We start from the raw sequence: 20,668 nt of genomic DNA on the forward strand, positions 1-20,668 counted from the left end.
TACATGTTTTAGAGAGGGGATGTATGATGCAAAAATATTTAATAGTAATAATATTACGAACCTAACCTTTAAGTAATTGTGTTACAACCAGGATGTAACTGTATTTGTACACCTTACAGCATAGCTTTTTATAGACATTATATCTCATATTTCTGAGAAATTGTATATTTCATTGAGCTCAAACATATCAGTTACAGAGATACAAACGCGTATAGAGAAATAGTTCTGTTCGCTTCTGTACTGTATGGGAAATCACTTTGACAAACTGTAATCCTGTCTAATCTACACGGGGGCGCGCCTGCCAGGCACCGGACCGCCTGATGGGAAAAAAAGAGAACAGTGGTGCACTCTGCCGCGCGCTCCCGCTGTACTTCGGTTTTGCACTTTACCGTCCCGTCGAGTGATTCCAAGCAGCCTGCAAGATGACCATCAACACCCTGGCTAAAGGAGGCTGGGACCGGGAGCAAATGGCATGCTTTCGGAAGGTATGATTCCATGATTGTGTCTGTTTGACTTATTTCATAAAATGTGATAAATCATGACCTACTGTGTGAATCCAAAAATATATAGCCGATGCGAAGATGAGAGCAAGTTATGAAAGGGTGGAACATCAATATGTGCATTCTTTTATTAGAATATTTGACCTGTGCATGTGTTTTTCTATATTGTGCATATCTGCATGTGTATGTGTGTACATTTCCGTTTGTGACTACATGTGTGTGTGTGTGTGTGCGTGCGCGCGCGCGCGCGTGTGTGTGCGTGTGTGTGTGTGTGTGTGTGTGTGTGTGTGTGTGTGTGTGTGTGTTCCCTTGACAGATGGAGAAAGTGATTGTGGCCATGCAGGACCCTGACATGGGCATGAAGATGAGAAATCAGAGGCTCCTTATCACTGTCATTCCACACGCCATGACAGGTGTGTGTGTGTGTGTGTGTGTTTGTGTGTATGTGTGTGTGTGCGTATATATGTATCCCTTTGTGTGTCAGTGGCTATTAGCATCTGTATGTGGACATGCTCAATGCAGCTTGTGTTTGTCCCAGCATAACATGCATAATGCAGCAGGGAATTTTTTGGAGAATACGGTGTGCTTTGCAGAGTAGAGGGAGGAAGTTTATCTTCTCTCTTTTTTTTTTTTTAACTCTTTCTTTCTCTTCAGGCCGTGATATGATTGCCTGGTTGATCAAGAAATACTCTATCTGTGAGGAGGGTAAGTGTATAAATACATACATTTGTTGGTGTTAATGTGGTAGAGAGAGAGAGAGAGAGAGAGAGAGAGAGAGAGAGAGAGAGAGAGAGAGAGAGAGAGAGAGAGAGAGAGAGAGAGAGAGTATTTGCTGTGATTCTCTGTTTCCGTTTCCCTTGCTTGTTGGGTGTCGTTGCTAGTGTGTTGCCAGGATATGGTGTTTTCTCTCAAACTGACGTGGTAAGGTGTGTGTGTGTGTATGTGTGTGTGTGTGTGTGTGTGTGTGTGGGTGCGTGTGCATGTGCGTGTGTGTGTGTGTGTGTGTGTGTGTGTGTGTGTGTGTGTGTTTCGAGTAAACAGAACCAGGTGAGCCCCAGAGGATCCAAGTTTGATTAACTCACCTGATGATCTGCATTTGATTAGCGTCCCTGTGGTAGTTTTCACCTCAGGAGACTTTATCATAGGTGAAGTAAATTAGAGGTCGGAAAAAAAATAGCCCGCTGGTCCCTTTGGCCTCAGAGCTGACTAAAGGAGGAAAGAGAAGAGCCAGTCAGCAAAGGAGAGAGAGAGCTGATTAAAATGCATCGCATAGCTTTATTTCGTAGCTGTCAGTCATGGAAGTAGGGCTCTTTAACAAATGAGGAGAGACTGAAGATTGATGACGCATTTCATCACTGGGACAAAGCCTTGATTTGAGAGAGATTGCTGAAAGGGTGCAGGTGTTTGATAAAAAAAGAAAAAGAAAAAGGAATGACGGATGAGGCCCACAGTATTTTATACAAGTACTACTTGTGGCCAACGGATTGATTGATTATTGATTTTCTACTTTCAGTTTGCTGAATGTATGAGCTTTAATGAAAGAGCTCTTTCATGTGTCATCAAACATCATATAGTGATGAAGCTGCTTTAGCCTTAGATGTGTGTAAGCTTAAATGAAAGGCTGGGTGAACTACTTCTGTGGTGTTTAACAGAAGCCGTGCACCTTAGTGGGATGCTGGTGAGATACGGGTACATTTACCCTCTCAAAGAGCCAAGGTCTCTCGTGTTGCGGCCTGACGAGTCGCCCTACCGCTTCCAGGTAAGTCGGTCCTCCCTCATGCGGTATGTTTATTCTGCCTGCCTGTAAAAACCCACCGTCCATCCTTCCAGAAATGTAAAGACATGTCACTTGTTTTTCTTAGACTCCCTACTTCTGGACGAGTACCCGGTGGCCTGCATCAGAGCTGGACTATGGTAAGGCAATGCACCCGGAAGGGGTGAGAGGGGATCTCAGTAAAGTTGCTTTATATAATATATATTTAGTTGTGAGGGAGAACAAATATGTTCCATCCTTCATCACACTATAAAACATGAATAGAAAGCTTTCACATCCGCTTCCAAAAGTAAAAGAGTTCTGATAAACATTTACAGGAACTTTGGGCGAACCATATAGATCAGTTTAATCTCTTTAATTAATTAATGTATTTACTCTTTGTCTTCTTATATCCCACCAGCAATATATTTGGCTAAAAAGAACATAAGAAAACAAGGAGAACTTATGGAGTATGAAAAGGTGAGGAACGTGTTATTTCTGCAGTAGCCTGGGGTAACATCATTATTACTTTTCTAATTTCTCGTCCTCTTTTATCTGTGTTTTTTATTTTCTTATTCATCCCTTGTCCTTTTTCCTCTTCCTTTTTAGGAGAGGTACAGCCTGTTACACAAGAGGATCAACCACACCTGGGACTTTGTAGTGATGCAAGCCAGAGAGCAACTTAGGTACACTCACACACAGACAAACACACACACACACACACACACACACACACTTACACTTACACACACACACACACACAAACTTACAGTGTGATTTATATTTAGAGCATCCAAACAAAGGCGGAAGGCTGACCGCATTGTTCTAGAATGTCAGGAGCAGGCCTACTGGCTCATCAATAGACCCCCGGTACGTTAACTGTTATTCTACTCTACTGTGTTGTATTAGACTATGTACTGCATTACACTACACTATACGTATTATACTCCACCTTTCTGTGTTGGATTGGCAAAGAACGGTACTATACTGTACTATACCGCACCATACCATACCATACCATACTATACTTTACTTTACTATACTAACCTATACTATAATATACTATACTATACCAACCTATACTTTACAATACCATACCATACAAACCTATACTATACTATACCAAAGTGGTGACACTATATTGTTCTTCATCATACAATATTATAAAATAGTATGCTTTGCTATACTGTACTATATTGGTCTACACTTCACTATACTATACTTCACAACTAAACTATACTGTTATATACTCTCAATATACTCTCACACTGTACAATGCATTACTATACTATCTCATACTTTGTTATACCTGTATTATACAATACTGTACTCTGCTATACTATACTATACTATAACTCCCCTTTACAATACTGTACTCTACTATACTATACTATAACATTAAGTTTATTTAATAAGGGACAGTGCACATTAATATAAACATTTCTGTAAATGTGCCAGAGTTAGCCAAGAGGCTATTTTTCATCTGTAGTCCCAACATCAATACACTATACTGTACTCTGCTATACTATACTATACTATACTATTACTTCACTATACAATACTGTACTCTGCTATACTTCACTATACAATACTGTATTCTGCTATACTGTACTATGCTATCACTGCACTGTGCTAAACTAAACTATACTATACGATGCTATTCAATCCCACATAACTATAGAAACATGTTTTACAGTATTTAAAACGTGTTGGACATGTCAGATGTCCCACTAATGTTCACTCAGTCCCCTTCTGCCTCTACATGAAATATTCAACCCATCTGGTAAAAGCCTCAGTTGACAACAGTGGAAACCGAGAAAGGGGGGGGGGGGGGGGGGGGGGGCGGGGCAGCGAGAGAGAGAGAGAGAGAGAGAGAGGAGGAGGAGGAGGAGAAGGAACAGGAAGAGAGAAAAATAATAATCATCATATTCCTCTTTCTTTATGTTGTCTAAACACCACTGGAGTCCATTTGATTCTTGGAGAGAAGGATCACAGGGAAAGGAACAAAGTGGGGGGCAGGAAGGGAGAGGGTGAAGTGGAGGTTAAGGGTTTGGAGGAGGGACTCCATCTTGTCTTGCTCTTATGAATTAGGGACGAGGACATGGAGAAAAAGAAAGAGCCAAAAAATTAGAGCCAGTGGAGTGGAAAGCTCACAGAAGGATAAGTGCTCACTCACACGCATGTTCTCATCAGACACACACACACACACACACACACACACACACACACACACACACACACACACATTTGACAGTTAGTTATTAATGCACATATATGTGTGTATTTCTTTCAGCCTGGGGCACATAATGTGTTGGACATGGGTCTGGAGAGGCCAAATAACTTCAGTGCACGAGTTACACTGGTCAGTGACATCATCACATTTATTTATGTCCTGTTCCCCTCGGAAAGATCTGTTGTGATAACATGTCTCCTATGTATCTCTGTACCATCTCTGTTTTGATGTTTTCTTTCTGCCTACTGCTGGGATTGTTTCAAAGTAAGTGTTGTAGTAAGCTTTACTATAGTATGGACAATTAGTATTACATTATCTTTAGAATCATAAATAGAGGTTAAACATGACACAACAGCCACCTTCATTGTCCCACATGGAAATGATGGCTGATTAGAACCATTTGTGATTACCAGCAGCAGCACAGAAAAATAGCCATCTATGATGATGATTATATATGTTCTATGTTATGACCCGTATATATTCTTACACTGTACATTCCTCATTCGTCAGAATCCATACATTAATATTTAAAGCCTTTGTTTTCATGGGTGAACACGTACAGATACAGGGAGGCTGCCTTCTACTACTGATATGACTGTATACATGTGTAATGCAGATATTATGTGACCCAAAGTGATGACACTGTGTTTCTCGTTATAGTACTAGAACAGCGACTACTACAACAGTGAGGTAAACATCATATATAATGTATACACCCTCACTGTAAGTACATTGAGTGTATATTTTAGCTCACTTTGTGTGCCTTTTGCCTTTGTTTACAGATTGAAACCTGTCGAAGGGCCCTTGGAAGAAACCGTGTAAAGTCATCCATCTGCCTTGAAGGGTATGTGTCAACAAGCAACAAACATGGGAGGACGCACACACACACACATACACATGCGCACAAGAACCAATAGGCTTGCAGTCCTGGACTGCCTGAACCGAGCTCTACGTCTCCAGCATACACGCGCACACACATGCACAAAAGACTTAGTGCTCCCACTATAAGAGCCCCTAATGGATGCTTCCCGAGGCAAGTTGGAATTAGTGGCCATTAACTCTTATGATCTGATGCACTAATCCAATAGAAAACTGTGGGTGTTTTTGTGTATGATGTGCCTTCTCTCTGCATTTGTGTGTGTATGTGCAGTTTTGTGAAATACAGCGAGCAGTACCAGAACCACGACCCCATTATGCAAGGCTGCCTTCCCAGTAACCCCTGGATCTCTGATGACACAGCACACTGGACAATGAGTTCAGAAATGTGAGAAAATACACACAGATCCAAACTAGTAATGTCAATTAATCGTGTTACCACAGTAATGTGGTGTCAGCTGATGAGTTGGTGTGGTTGGTGTTTTTTATGAGCAGCGTGCCGACGCCGACGCGTCTAAGAGTGGAACGCTGGAGCTTCAGCTTCATGGAGCTTCTCAAAGACATCATGGGGATGCGGGAGTTCATGCTCTACCTGGAGAAAGAGTTTAGTGGTAAGGAAACGTGACTGAAGTGTTGGAATATATTCAAAATAAAAATGTGAAAACATGTGAAAAAAAACAAACTTGATGCAAGGAATTCAGAAAACAAAACATCCAACGTTTGTGCTTCCACCTTATTAGTTCTCTTCTAAACACACTTCTGTTTTAGAGGTTGAATCACAACCATCATGTGGTACAAGTTAGTGATGGAATGTTGCAAACTGAATTACATGTGGAGAAAAAATAATGTAATTGTTATCATATTAACAAAACCCTTATTAGCATTTAGAATTTCATTGTTTCCCCGAATGACATATGTTTTCCAATCCCAACCGTGAAAGATCGAAGGGTTAATTAAGGTAGTGGAAAAAAAGATTAGTTGAGGGAATGGAAAAAATAGATGAGGAAGAGTGGAGACATGAAGCAGGAAAGGGATCGGTTCACTCATGCAGACTTATGCAATATTGCCAAGGGCCATGGTTTTCCACAGAGGTTACCCATGATATAAAAAGTCTCTAATTATTTGTCACTTTTTCCTGCACTATTGTTGCGCTCTTCACCTGCGTACAAACCCGACATCTCATCGTCTCTCTGCTAGCGGAGAACCTGTGTTTCTGGCAGGCCTGTGAGGATATCAGGCATGGAGAAAGTTCCAGGATCTTAGAGAAAGTGGAAGATATCTACAAGTAAGCGTACAAGCACACAAACGCACATAAATACACCACTTGTATTTACTTGTCAGATGACTGCAACTAGTTTGTGTGTGGCTCAGAAACTTCCTGGCTCCCGGAGCTGCTCGTTGGGTCAACATCGACAGTAAGACGATGGATAAAACTCTCCAGGGGCTCAGACATCCACATCGTTTTGTCATGGACGACGCACAAATGCACATCTACTTTCTCATGAAGAAGGTTTGACCTCTGACACATTGTAGTTTGATCCTTGGGACTTTCACCTTTAGGTATGGATCTGGAATAACAGATGCAACGCAAACTGAACTTTATGGGTCGAAATATTAACCGCTTTTTAGATATGGAATTTCTTCATTTTTCATCCATAAACTAAAAGAAGACACATCACAATGGCTACTTTAAAGTTTAGCTGACAACCATTATAACGTATTTAGGTGGTAATGTTGTATGTGTGTGTGTGTGTGTGTGTGTGTGTGTGTGTGTGTGTGTGAAGGACTCTTACCCAAGATATCTTAAGTCTGACCTATATAAGAACATGCTGGCCAAAGCTATTGTCCCCCAGGAGACGAAGAAAAGGTAAAACTACACACTAATTACCACGTTTACTTTACTTTTTTCATGAACAGATGAACTCTCCAACTTTACACTTCTTCCTCTCAGTGTGTTCCCCTTCATGAGACGCCAGCGGCACTCCAGCCCCTCCCCTGCTCAGGCTGTCATCCAGGTGACAGAGGAAGACGGGCATGCCAAGGGGGCCGGACGAGCAGGTACTAACTCTGCAGCCGGCTCCCATGTCTGATATCGGGGCCAAATCGCAATCTCCGTTGTCTTCGTTGGCTACCTTAGTAACCACCCAAGGACTTTTTTCTTTCAAGTAAAACTTTCTGTGTGAAAGCAACGCTTTTCTTTCACCGAACTAGACCTAGGATATCTACGTTACAGCTTCCTCCCGAGCACAGGTGTCAACGCGTACCTCAGCAGCCTCACATCTTAATCCCAGAGCATGAGCAGTAAACAGCAGAGGGACAAGAGCTTTTAGTGCATCTACATACACATGTACACATCTCAGTCCGGCTGTTCTTGATATTGATTTCTAATAACAAGTCTTCCTTTCTGCCTCTATAGCCTTTATATAAAATATACTCTGTCTCTCATAAGCAGGTTTAGACAAAAGGGTTGTTTATAGAGCAATAGAGATGTAAACTATGTATTTTGTCAAAACATTGCGTCAGCATGTGTGTGATTATCGTAAAGTGTGTTGGTTTTATTCATTCCATGCTGGAAATTCTCATTCTCATGGTTGTTGCTGTTACTTTTGCTCGTGCATGTTTTCATCCCAATAAAATGTCCCAATGGCATTCAGTGTTGTGTTTTGCTCTCAGTTCTGCATGCTGTGGTAAACTATGGATGTGTGGAGATGCTTGCATTTTTTATTCGATGGCATCATCCCGTTCTTATCGTCTCTTTCTTTCATGTGCTCTGTTTCTTTGTAGCCCGTGGGTCTATTTTAAGCACAACGCCTTTATATGGTTTGTTTAACCATTTCTTAAACTCCAGACTTTGTAATACAGATTTAAAGAGCTCCATTCACTCAGTTCATTTGAAACTCCAGAAGCTTAAAGAAGCAGCTTCTATTTGCAGAAAACATTGGCTCAGGTCTGTTCCCTACGGTGACATCTGTCTGCAATATGCTGTTCTCTTTATCTTCTGCTACTGTGTCTGGTCATATTCATTACTTTTTACACCTCTCCCCTTCATCTAATAACCTTTCAGATTTTGATCCTGTGGGAGCTGCAGCTCCCTCTACTGGCTGTATGTGGTCAAAGTAACTCACATTATGTACCCTTATAAATTAGTGGTTCCCAACCTTTTAATCTTATTTCTAAAAAGTGATGCATGTCAACCCTTCATCACAGGTTAAGGGCTGAGTGGGAGCATGAGTTGTGAGTATTTCGAAAGGGTCATTATTTTTTGAATTTGTTACACCTATTACACCTATTAATGATCTTAAAACCCCTCAGATCTATCTCAATCCCTTTGGGAATCACTGTAATACAAGGTCCACATAAATAATTATGGTCTGTTCACTTATGAGAACATATTACCACTGCTACTGAGAAAAGTTCCCGTTTAGGTTTCAATGCAGGTTAAAGCGGCACGCCACTGATTTTGAAGATGTCAGGTTACTCATCATAAGGAGCACAACTCAGTCTGTGAAAACAGTTGTGCGATATATTCTATTGCTGTGGAAGATATATCTAAAGTCTTGAGTTAGATAGAAAACCTTTGTTATAAACTGTTGACGAGGAGTTTTAAAGAGCAGGGCATTTAGATCGTATGGAAGTTTGGATTGCATATAGGAAATGCAGGATCCAGTTATCTTTAAACTTGGTGCTTACTAGGGATTAAAAATCAGGATATGCCGGTCTTTGCTGCTTCGATTTTTTTAAACCGTGAGCAGTAAGGCTAGATGCTGTGATCTGTAGCACTGATCTGTCAGCATTGCAGGACATGAGAGCCCGGCAGATTTACTAATAGAGGTAAGCCATATATGGGCCCACAAGCAAATATACTTATATAAGTGCACACACTCACACACAGTAAAATTTGTATTCCAACAAACGAGCACTTGCTATATTTCTGAGGATTATGATAATCCTCTTTCCTCCATTGGCCCATCCACTCTTGTTGCGTGACAAAGTGTGTGTGTGTGTGTGTGTGTGTGTGTGTGTGTGTGAGCGCCTGCGGAAAATAAATAATAAATCATGAAACCTCTCTCTTTATACCACAGATTTATTTTTGGTGGGATAAATGCTATTTGGATTTGTAAATGGATTGGAAAGTAGAAGACCAATAAAGGAAGTAAAATCATGTTTTACATTGAACATCACATTTCTTCATCCTTACACACATAAGAGCTACAATGTGTTGCAGTGGTAGAACGCCTTTCATACTCTTAATTAAATGTGACAACTAAAAAAGGTGATTCAACACTCTCATTCAAGAGTAAAACACAATATTTAATATAAAAAGAAAGACTATGCAAGTGTGACAGAAGCATTACATTTGAAACTGTGCAAAATCATAAGGAGAAAATCATCAGAGCATGGGACACATAGTAAAAGACAACACTTATTCAATATGTCTTACATTAAATAAAGTAAGGAAAGTGCTCAGTAGCTTCACTGGTGCAAGAGACAAAACACACACATTCATTCACGGACGAGAGGAGGCACTGGAAACAGTAATCTGAATATACATTCATAGTGGCCACTCTTATACACATGGGCTGTGTAGATTAGAGTGGAGTTCTCTTTTTAATCATAACAGTGCTTCAGAACGAGTGTTGGTAAAAAGTAAAATCGGATACATTTTTAGAGCTGGAAAATAAACACGAGATGATAAGAGAGTCGGCAAGAAAAGTTACTTGTTTTTATTGAAACTCATTCAGTTTCAATACAAGCTGCTTATGTCAATCTGTACACGGATATAACCTCCGGCCATCTGATAGAGGCTACAGTACATGAAGATTGTGAGAAGGCATGATACATGTGGGAAGAAATGTATCAATTAAACTTTGAAGATAAAAAGCTAACTTCTTAGGCTGATGAAGACCGTGTAATATGGTTGAAAGAAAAAAAGCCAAACTAGTTTAAAAGGTTGTTTAAACCACATGGCAGTTAATAAAGCACATCTCAAATGGATACAAAAAAGTTGAAATAGTTTTCAAATCTTTGCATTGGCCTGTGCGGAAAATAAAAATACAAGCCGATCCAAGAATGAGGAGTGTCTACATAGACTATAAATATTTTATATTTTATCAGCAGACTCGATAGCAGTAGTCTGAATATGAAGATTTAAAAAGTCTGACTCCTTATAAATATTTAAAAACGTTGATTTCACAGCTGACAAGTAGCAGGGTCTTGTACTAGGAAGCGGGATTTGGGAAGAACGAGGTAACTTGAGGTTGAAACAAACAAACAAACAAACAAACAAACAAACAAACAAACAAACAGGACCTTCATCCCGGAGGCCTCCGTTCATATGCTGTGCGAAACTAAAAGTAAACGTTGACATTTTGTCACGTGAATCATTGGTCAGTAAAGTCAACATCAACCTCTTTTCCTAAACCTAATTTAGAGGTGCTGTTGCCCAATCCTCACTCCCTGTGAAAACACAAGTGGATTTTGAAGAGGCGTTGCATGTACGAGTGGAAAATGACAAATCTAAAACCGAGCTTCATAGGTTGACGAGTTGGGAGTGAGAATGCGAGAAACGAGATCAACTCATTCATACAAGCACCGCCTACTAACCAATCCAAGCTTGGTGAGTGGGTCGTAAAATAATATTAAACAAATACAAGTATTAGTAAACACGGAAAGCAGACAGAAAATTTAGTAAATTGCAGACTGTGTAAATCAACCTGTTAATCTACACGTTCACATTGTAAGCGATTTGTTTGCCAGCTGTTCTTCCTGTGCTTTTAGCCTGGGAGTTATACATTTCACTTCTGCGTATTTGACTAATATTATAGTTTGCTCTATAAAATAAGCCGCTCGACCAATTTTACCGAGTTGATGACCACCGTTGAGTACCGCTTAGCGGGAACGTGGTGTGTTGAACTGACTTCATAGTGCAGGTCTCTGACCATGAGGTCAAAGGTCAGGTGGTTTGTTACTTAGAGGTTTTAATGTTCATACACAAGCTTGAGGAATAGAAGGTTTCAGCAGATTTGATTTGGGTTAAATGGAGTGTGTGTGTATTTTAGGATGTCTGCAAAATTATTTAAGTCTTAAAATGGCAGACCTATGAGAATATAGGTCTAAATTAGATTTTTTTAAATGTTTTATTCAATATATAAAGAACATTTTAAGAGTTAGTCTTAAACGATTTTGTTTTGTGAATGTTTACAGTGCTGTTTAACAATCAATGCCCAGTCACTTCCGACTATGTGACACTGTACAGTTCATCCTTGTCACTCTGACAGAGAGTGTACCCACAAACCCGGGGTCTCCAGCTCCAGCTCCAGCCCCTGCTCCAGCCTAGCGACTCCCTGTTCTTCTCCTTTGGCGGCAGCAGGAACACTACGCAGCCGGCCACCAGGATGTGCCACAGCGAGTGTGTGTAGTAGTAGTTGTCCTCCGTCTCAGTGAAAATGTACAAACATATCCCGATGAGGGCACAGAGTGCCCCGGGGATCAGGAAGAGGACCCAGCGTTTCCATGAAGGCGGGTAACAATGACGCCGCTGCACTCCTCGGTACACCTGTAAACAAAAGTGAACTGGATTCAGCACACCTCAGCTACTGCAAGTTCATCGTTTTATTAACACTCCTTCTTTTCTCAAGGAAACCATTAGCATATTCCCGTCAGGTAGTGTGTCATAAACTCTCTTAATGTCTTACCCAGGCAGTGACCATGCACAGTATGGCACAGAGGACGGGACCCAACAGGTTCCACAGGCCTTTGCGGTCCAGCTGCATTGACATGGCTATGAGCAGAGTCCCGAGCATAAACAGAGTCTGCACACACACGAAGAAGACGATTATAAACCAATCTTATGCACTTAATAATGTGATGATAGTATTGAAAAGGAAAATAGGCAATAGTCAGGTGTCTTACATATTTGAATGCGTCTCTGATGCGAGCCATGCACAGGATGGTGACCCAGATGGAACAGATCGACCCCAGGAAATCACAATATTGGAGGGCATCGTAGTCCATTATACACATTACTGCTACACCCGGCTGGTCGCATGCGTGGTAAAACTGGAATATGAAGAAGAAAATAACTAAAACATTACTCTGAATGCTACAAAACTGCCTTAATAATAATTAAGGCTCTCCTTGCCCACAGTTACATATAACACATGCATATAGATGTGTCCATAATGACTAATTAAAAGGTTGTGTGGTCTGGCTTGATCCTATATTTTTACCTGAAGGTACTACCATCACAGGCTATACCCATCTACTCTATTAATAGCAATAGATAGTAAACAGACACATTCTGTCAGTAGTGTAAGTAAGAAGGGTCCCGAAAACCATTAAGTGAGACAGACTAAATCCTTAAACTGAAAGGGCAGCTGTGCGGCGTCAATGTTACATTACATTCACTAAAAGGGCTTAATTTTGCCACTGGCATAATGAAACCCTTCAGAAAAAAGAAGGGAACCCTTCAGAAAAATTTAACTTTTCTGTTTGTTATTGTGTTCAAGTCCCACTCAAAGAGAAGAATATCGGGCAGCAACGTGTGGGCCTCATAGGGTCACAGCACCCAAGCAAAACGTCACCCCGTTAAATCTCAGAATGAAAATGTCCATAATGTCAGAGACTGTAATAACAATCAGAACCTGTAAGTGGCAAAAACAAGCATCTTTAATGCTCAGCTTGCCACAATACTAGGATTACATTGCAGCCGCTGACCCGCTGCCGTCTGCCGCGCTTTCGCTCAATATCAGACCAGTTTCAGCAATTGTTGTCTCCATTAGTCAGTTAGACACAAAACTAGTTACCAAAAATAGTTGTTTTGAGGAAGACTGGTTTCTTTTTAAGTCACCGGGGTTCATTGAAAGTGTGATGACCAAAGCAAACACTTGTGTTCACACAATGTAAATTCAGAAGAGATGCTTCCCTCTTACATAACATTATCCATGTTGAAGATGAACAGTACTCCAAAAACATGGCTAAAATGCAATTGACCTACATGCATGCACGTGTGTGTGTGTGTTACCGTGGAGAAGAACATTGTGAAAAGGTAGACGGAGGCCTCAGTGATGTAGCAGCGTTTGATGGCCACCACAATGGCAGGCAGGAAAGACAGGTTACTGAGCGTGAGCAGAAGAGTTGCTGTCAACTGGCGACGGTACGACTGAGCTGTTGAATCGTCAGTGCAGCCCCAACCGCTCCAGCCTGCAGAAAAATACACACACAAATCAGTAAAATACAAGAAAAGATACAGTCTGGACACTTCTTATTTTAGTTTAAGCAAAGATAGACTAGTTACTTCTGTTATTAAAGTCAAAGAAAAGTATCTTTGTGTGTGTCTGTGTGTGTGTGTGTGTGTGTGTGTGTGTGTCTGTCTTACCAGCCTTGCAGACGCAGGCAGCGTACAGGTAGCTGTAGGATCTAAGTAGTCTACATTCCCCGTATGTCCCACAGTCCTCAACACAGGCACTGATAAACACCTCTGGGACCACAGACACCAATGATGTATTACCACAGTCACTACTGCAAGAAAGACACACACACACAAACACGCACACATTTTACATATTAAAACACATGGCCAACTACAAATACCTTTGCTGCACAATCTAATGCTATGCACTTTAAATCCCAACGTTTAGCAAGTCTTTTAATAAAGAACTAAACATGAAGAAAGTACTGTTGCATTTCATAAAACATTATGTAGTGTGCAAGTCCAAAGTAAAACGATGAAGAAAGTATTCATGTGCAAGCAGAATTTAATAAGGAACATGTGAACATGTGTATAATGTTAACATGAACACATTTACAAAGGCATTACATGTGTAGACCATGTGTAATTAAAAACATCTACTGTGTGTTGAGAGTAGTGTTATCCCGATTTGAGGGAGGATGTAGAAGGAAAACATGTCATGTCATGTCATGTCATGTCATGTCATGTCATGTCATGTCATGTCATGTCATGTCATGTCATAGGTGCAGAAAATATGTAGAAACATTTAACATTTAACATTTTTAGATAGAGATGGAAATTGAGATGGCAACATTTGCGTGCGTGTGTTACCTGTTGCATGTAAGCTGCAGGGTGAGGTACCATGTTGTTGACTGAGGAAAAGGCAACCGGACCACAGCTTTGGGATCACTGGCATTCACGCGAACACTGTATCCTCCAAACAAAGCTGCAAAAGTGTGGCAATATATATTTTTGTCTACAGGGTACAATGAGACCCATTTCCAAATAAGAGCTTAGATGTTCTACTGTAACTATTTCTAAGTGACAGCAGAGCTGGTACCTCTCCAACCTGCTCTTGGCAGAAGGCAAGAAAACACCTTTAAGAAGGTTGACATTCCTACTTCATAAATGTATATTTTAACTTGTACTTGTTTGCTACTTTTTAACAGCTGGACTATGTTGTCCATTCCTAGGGTGTTATTCATCATCAATCATACAACCCCATTTCCTGCAATTTTTCTCTTAATGCTACCAGATTCATTAAGCTACTGCAGGTATTTCCAGGTGTTAAATGCATCAATTCCATCAAGTATGACTGTGAAAAGAATCATTCTGGTTATCTGTGCTACCTGTGCGACAGGGTTGAGAGTGGTTGAGTTCGAGGACTGGAGCCCACGGAGAGAGACAGGCGACCACACTGCTGCTGTTTCCCAGGGTTGCATTAGTCTACACACACGCATACATGTAAAACAGCACGGAAACATAACTCTGACACTCTGAAATCTAATATATAATATGTTATCAGAATAGTGTATGAGTGAACGTGTAGTATTTCAGTAGTACTCACAGTGTTGAGTGTGAGCTGTAGGTTGAGTGTACCACCAGTGGCTTGTGTGTACAGGGGGTAGGTGAGCAGGGTGGGGTGTGCATCTGTAACACTGACGTTGGGTCCGGTGGCAGGCGTGAATCGAAGTGACAGAACATCTACCTCCTCGTAGAGCACGGGGATTCTCCACACACACGCTGACAACGGGGTGAACAGGGACGCCGATTCGTTGCTTAAGGTGACTGCATCTGTAATCGTGGAGTTGTTGCTTGCTGATGTTGAGTTGGAATCGCTGCTATTGCCACGGAGCTTGTTGATGACATCGTCTGCTTTAAGGCCGACACTTTTTGGCTTGCACCCCACTGAGGGAGACACGGAGACACACACACACACACACACACACACACACACACAGAGCAGAATAGAATAAACTACACACACTGGTAGTGGATTAGAACAGAGACATAATGCATGTGAGTTTTGTTCACGGAAGTGCGTTTCTGTGTTCACCTGTGCAGTTTGAGACGATACTAAAGGTCACAGTACGGTTTTCTATGCTGCTCTCCACAACAACTCGTAACCAGGTATCCCAAGGTGGGTTAGAAAGAGCAGCAGAGCAGCCAATCCCTGAACAGTTCACTGTGACTGGGCGGTGCTGCAGAGATGTAGAGCCGAGCCTGAGGACTAGTGAACAGTTTCCACTGTCGGCTCCCTCCTCTGACGAACAGTCAGCCACAGAGACGGACAGAGAGGAGGCAAACTCTGGAACATACAACCTAAGACAGACACAAATAAATGAACTGGTCTTCTATAGACTGATAAGAGAAATATAGAACGGAATAAAGGATGGAACCACGGGGAAATAAAAGTATACACATGCACACACAGACAGTTCTTACTTAAGGCGGGCAGGTCTGTCAGTTGCTGCGGTCTGCTGGAGGAATGTGCCCTGCTGTAAAATGGGCGTGTCCACTGCTCTCCTGATTGATAGCTGAGGCTGGAAGAAGTACGAGCAAGATGGAAAGCCCTAATAGAGAAAGAGAATAAATAAATAAAACAATGTAGAACAATGGGGGACAAAAATACAATTACAGAGGTATAAGATCAAATGTAAATCTTTTTCACACAAAAATGATGGACAGAGATATAGTTAAAAGGGAAAAAGTACACATTCAGGCTACTAAGAATTAAAATAAGTGGCATCACTTCTTTCTTCAAAACGGTTCTCATGAAAATTGCAGCACTTTTAATGAAGACAGTTTGTGTTTGTTCATCAGGACTCATAACAACAAAAACTGTTCCAAAAACTGTAAAAGCACATACGGTATACAGCTCTCTACAAACCTTCTGCTCTATGCGCCCATCATCTTCAGGCAAGTGGGCACCAATGTACCAATCACCGGGAGCAGGATTGGAGAGGTTAAAGGTCGTGGAGTTGTTTGAAGTCACCGGTAGGCTCAGAGACACACAGGGGCTCCATAGTGTTGAATTGGGAAACACTGTCCCTGTTGGGTTGATAACTGGAGGGGCACCATACTGAATATGGCTATGATAGATAGATAGATAGATAGATAGATAGATAGATAGATAGATAGATAGATAGATAGATAGATAGATAGATAGATGAGGAGGAGGAGGAGAGTTTCAAAGAACAAAAATAAGTGTTGGTGGAAAATCCATAAAAAGGATAAAAAGAGATAAAGGAGAGTCACAACTGTAGAAATAAAAATAAAAATAAAAATAAACCACAGATAAAATGGAGAGACATTTTCATGATCTTACATGGAGACATTGTGCTGTCCACAGTGGAAGGAGTGGCCCTTTGTGACTGAGAACAGCCAGCGAGCGACGGCTGTCTCCTCTGGTACCTGAAACCTGTGCAGCCTCACGTTGCCGTACCAACCATACTTGGACAACTTCTGAGCTGGTTTGGACGAGAGCTCTGAGACAAATGTCACCGGTCCATCTTTAAACAGAAAGAGCACAAACTGTGAGTGTAGTAAAGTAAAACACGTATTGTATAAGTAAGTTAGTAGTTTGTAAATACGTCGCCGTAGTTAGCGTTAGTTAGCTAACATGCTAACTGACACCTCCCGCTGTCCTCGTCTCTGAAAACACTGACCTACTGCTGTGGTCCACGTCGTCAGGGCGACGAAAAGGAGACCACGTAGAAAACTAAATGCCATGTTTCCTGCGCGAGCGTCTGGACCATCACATCGTCCTTTAACCACCTGTAATGTCACACAAACATCGGTCGCTCAGGAGAAGTCGTTTTGCAGGCACAGCACTTCCTTGTTTTCCATGTAAATACACGACGTCACGAAAGTCATCGCGTGCTGCATTTGGGTCTATCGGAAAAATGGACATCATCCACATTAACGACACAGAACAAAATCGCATTTTAGTGATCATTTGTGTAATTTAGACAATGTTCAAATATTGTTGATTGTCATTAACGACAACTTGTTGTTGATCATGCAAAACATAATAACCCAGCAGTGAATATGGTACAATACGGCCCATGAATGAAGCGCGTGTGTTTATTGTAATGGTAATATTTAAAAGTACAAGCTTAAGAGAACCGGGGAAGGCAACGCTATTCGATATATACAGCTCTGAAATGCCTCCCTTTTAATATTAGAATAGCTGTCATGATTATGACTTATTCCAGCATCATTAATGTTCATTTTGTTGTATTTGTTTACTACTACATCATAATGAATTGCATGTCTACATGAAACACACAATCATTCAGCAATCATACATCTCTGCTATTTGGGTTGCTAGACAAGCAAGAGCATTAATACATACTTTTTTGGTCTTGTTTATTACCAATACTATTAGGCTCATCATTGCAGCAGAACAATGGCTCCATCTTTAAAATGTGCACAGGTTTATTGCCTCACAAGTGTGAAATATGTCAAAGGCTGGACAATATATGAGATATAAGCTATTATGAATAAGAGAAGACAATCACATTAAATCCAGTGAAAATTAAGTTCATGATATAGGTATTTTTGCAATTAAAGTCACCAGTGTGTAAAACATTTATTCGGCAAGGACATAACATTTCTAGATATCTTATTTTTTTAATCATATTTGCAATTTCCTTAATTGTAAATAAAAGGGGCTTTTTTGTTTCTTGGAACATCCTCATCAAAAGCAAATGAGTAGTGGAAAAGAGAAAGGGGCAGTTGCGGGGAATAGCTTATCATACATTTAAATGTATAGCTTTATAGAAGATCATAGAAACGTAATATCGTCCTGTGACTCCACCCAGCACCACTGAGCATCATACCCCAGCAAGGCCGTGTCTCTATTAGGCACACTCTCTTCCTCTTCTATCGTATTGTGCTGGTGCTCCGCCTGTGTCTCTCCTGACTGTTTAGTGAGGGAAAAAATATTATTCATGTTTCTTCTTGTCCTGTTAGATCTGAGGAGAGCTCTCCTGATGGTGCCAGCATCGTCTTTGATGTCTTGTAACGGAACTACAGAGTCCTGCGGTTGGGACTTTTCGGATTTGGCACGAACCAAACAGTTGGCAGGACCAGATGATGACCGACCACGGCTGCCATGTGTGGAAGGACTAGGCGGTCTTTCCTCAGTAAACTCGGGGATCTGCATGTCAAAGTAGCTCTTGTGGTTTAGTTCACCGTCATCAGCGCGTGGTGGGTGATCTGCAGATTCATCGCCAGAGTTTTCAGTCAAATCCTGAGTTGGACTCTGTCTTTCTCTGCAGGAGCAATGATATAAATAGAAAGCCACATATGAAGCTTAAGCCCTAAAACTGAAAATGCTTTAAATCTACATCCTGCACGATTAAGGTATCATAAGCTTCTTCAAGTTGTTGCTGAAAGTCTGAATCTGACCAAAATGGAGCAGTGAAGTACATTTTGGATTTTTGGGTTTTAGGTTGCAAAAGTTGTTTGTAACAGCAACTGGTAACATTGAAGATAGTTACCAATAGTTTGGTAAGATTGTGGCCATGGTTTGTTTAATGCACTTTTCTTACATCTGCACAGGGTTCCAAATTACTTACTTTTTTCTTTTAAGTCTACATCCTGACAAAGTACACATGTGTTGCATGTATGCATTCAATTGGTAAATACTACTTCATCATAACATTGTATCTTGAACTGGGACATACTTGCATACTGCATGTGAATGGATGAAGTTGGACATCCTGTCATTTGTGGCATACTGCATTTTATAAAATATGTATCGGGACATACTACATGTTTTTCTGGCATATAATAGTATGGTATTATGTATCAGTTAAAAAAAATAGTGCACATTTTTAATTAAAACAGGTTCCTGTACACAAGCCAAACAAAACTGTACCTGCAGGGGGACACCGAGAGCCCGTGCTCCTCCACAGTCACCAGGCTGCTCAGGCTGCCTGTCAAGCTGCTGCCATGGCTGGCTGAGCCCCCCCGCTCCTCCATCAGCCAACGCATGGCCTCAATACCCTCGTGAACGGCCACCAGCTGGCGCAGAATCTTCACATCGGCAGAACGCATCCACCTCTGCAAGAATAGGGAGGAGTTAGATCAGTGTGATGCAGGTATATATCAGGGAACTGTGTGTGTGTGTGTAGGTGTGTGTGTACTGCAGGTATGTGTATGGGGAGAGAGAGGTGTGTATTTAACCTCCTTTAGGGGCCATCAAGACATATATCATCCACACACACACACACACACACACACACACACACACACACCAGTGAGGCCCCTGCTAGTGCACTCATTTGCCAACAAAGCATGAAGCAGAACAAAAGAGGAACATACATTAGAAGAATGTTGGAGGAACTCAGGTGAGGTGAAAGGTGTTCAGAGAATGAGCAGCGCAACAGAATGTCTGAAGTTAATGGAGATGAATGAGAGAGGCGCCAGGTGACGGGTGTGGTGGAGAGACACGTGACACTGTCTGTCATCAGAAATGAAAATAAGCAGGTGAAGTGGCTCAGAACTGAAAGCAGTGGTTTTGGCATGTCTGCGGCTCAGAGGAAAACATAATTCTGTCATCAGAACAAACAGAGGAGTTGTTGCTGAAACAAGTTGTGCAAGGTAAGCATGCAGGCACACACAGACAGTACAAACTCATACTGAGTCACTACAGAAATAATAATGATATATTCTCTATGATAGAGTCAATGCTGAGGACAGAATAGGAGTCTTTACCATCTCTTGTTTCAAGCTGCTTATTTTGTCAGAAAAGCTATCGCTGAAGGCAGAGCTGCGGTCTCCCCTGTCCACCACATCAGACCTCCAACCATCTTCGCAATCCGCAGAATCCCTCATCCAAATCAGAAGACTTTCCGGGGTTTTCCTGCCAACCTTATTTTCCACTTCTCTCAGATCTGGGAAGGGATCGTTGAGGATTTCCTCTGCCATCCCCCCCGGCGCAGTTACTTCCAAGTCCTCCGACCGGTGGCTTTGGATAGAGAAGAGCTTGTGCGTGAAGTCACTTTCCAAATTCCACTGTGAGAAGTTAGGACTCCACAGAGAGAAAACCGCACAGCTATAAATCT

At 41.4% G+C, this 20,668-nt stretch overlaps 2 protein-coding genes across 3 annotated transcripts; one reads left to right on the plus strand and one right to left on the minus strand.

The window, feature by feature from the left end:
• Nucleotides 1–367: 367 nt before the first annotated feature.
• On the plus strand, nt 368–7,821 carry rgs11 (regulator of G protein signaling 11). Its single transcript, XM_034555877.1, has 17 exons — nt 368–485; nt 817–913; nt 1,155–1,205; nt 2,153–2,259; nt 2,363–2,414; nt 2,675–2,733; nt 2,863–2,939; nt 3,042–3,123; nt 4,547–4,615; nt 5,153–5,176; nt 5,269–5,330; nt 5,637–5,750; nt 5,858–5,973; nt 6,560–6,647; nt 6,734–6,872; nt 7,147–7,229; nt 7,314–7,821. The coding sequence occupies exons 1-17, from the start codon at nt 423–425 to the stop codon at nt 7,450–7,452; spliced, it is 1,422 nt and encodes a 473-aa protein (XP_034411768.1). The 5' UTR covers nt 368–422; the 3' UTR covers nt 7,453–7,821.
• Nucleotides 7,822–9,428: 1,607 nt separating this feature from the next.
• Nucleotides 9,429–17,459, minus strand: pgap6 (post-glycosylphosphatidylinositol attachment to proteins 6). 2 transcript variants are annotated; one of them, XM_034556057.1, is made up of 13 exons: nt 17,261–17,459; nt 16,921–17,104; nt 16,483–16,684; nt 16,038–16,165; nt 15,649–15,914; nt 15,160–15,500; nt 14,942–15,038; nt 14,424–14,538; nt 13,740–13,882; nt 13,386–13,564; nt 12,275–12,421; nt 12,058–12,174; nt 9,429–11,918 (listed from the first exon to the last, which is right to left on the minus strand). In XM_034556057.1, the coding sequence occupies exons 1-13, from the start codon at nt 17,322–17,324 to the stop codon at nt 11,601–11,603; spliced, it is 2,301 nt and encodes a 766-aa protein (XP_034411948.1). In that variant the 5' UTR covers nt 17,325–17,459; the 3' UTR covers nt 9,429–11,600. The 2 variants fall into 2 exon arrangements, with proteins under 2 accessions (XP_034411948.1, XP_034411949.1); XM_034556058.1 differs by having other exon boundaries at nt 13,740–13,879; nt 17,261–17,430.
• Nucleotides 17,460–20,668: the final 3,209 nt, after the last annotated feature.

This window comes from Cyclopterus lumpus, chromosome 17 (genome assembly GCF_009769545.1).
Source record: "Cyclopterus lumpus isolate fCycLum1 chromosome 17, fCycLum1.pri, whole genome shotgun sequence".
NCBI classification, from domain to species: Eukaryota; Metazoa; Chordata; class Actinopteri; order Perciformes; family Cyclopteridae; genus Cyclopterus; species Cyclopterus lumpus.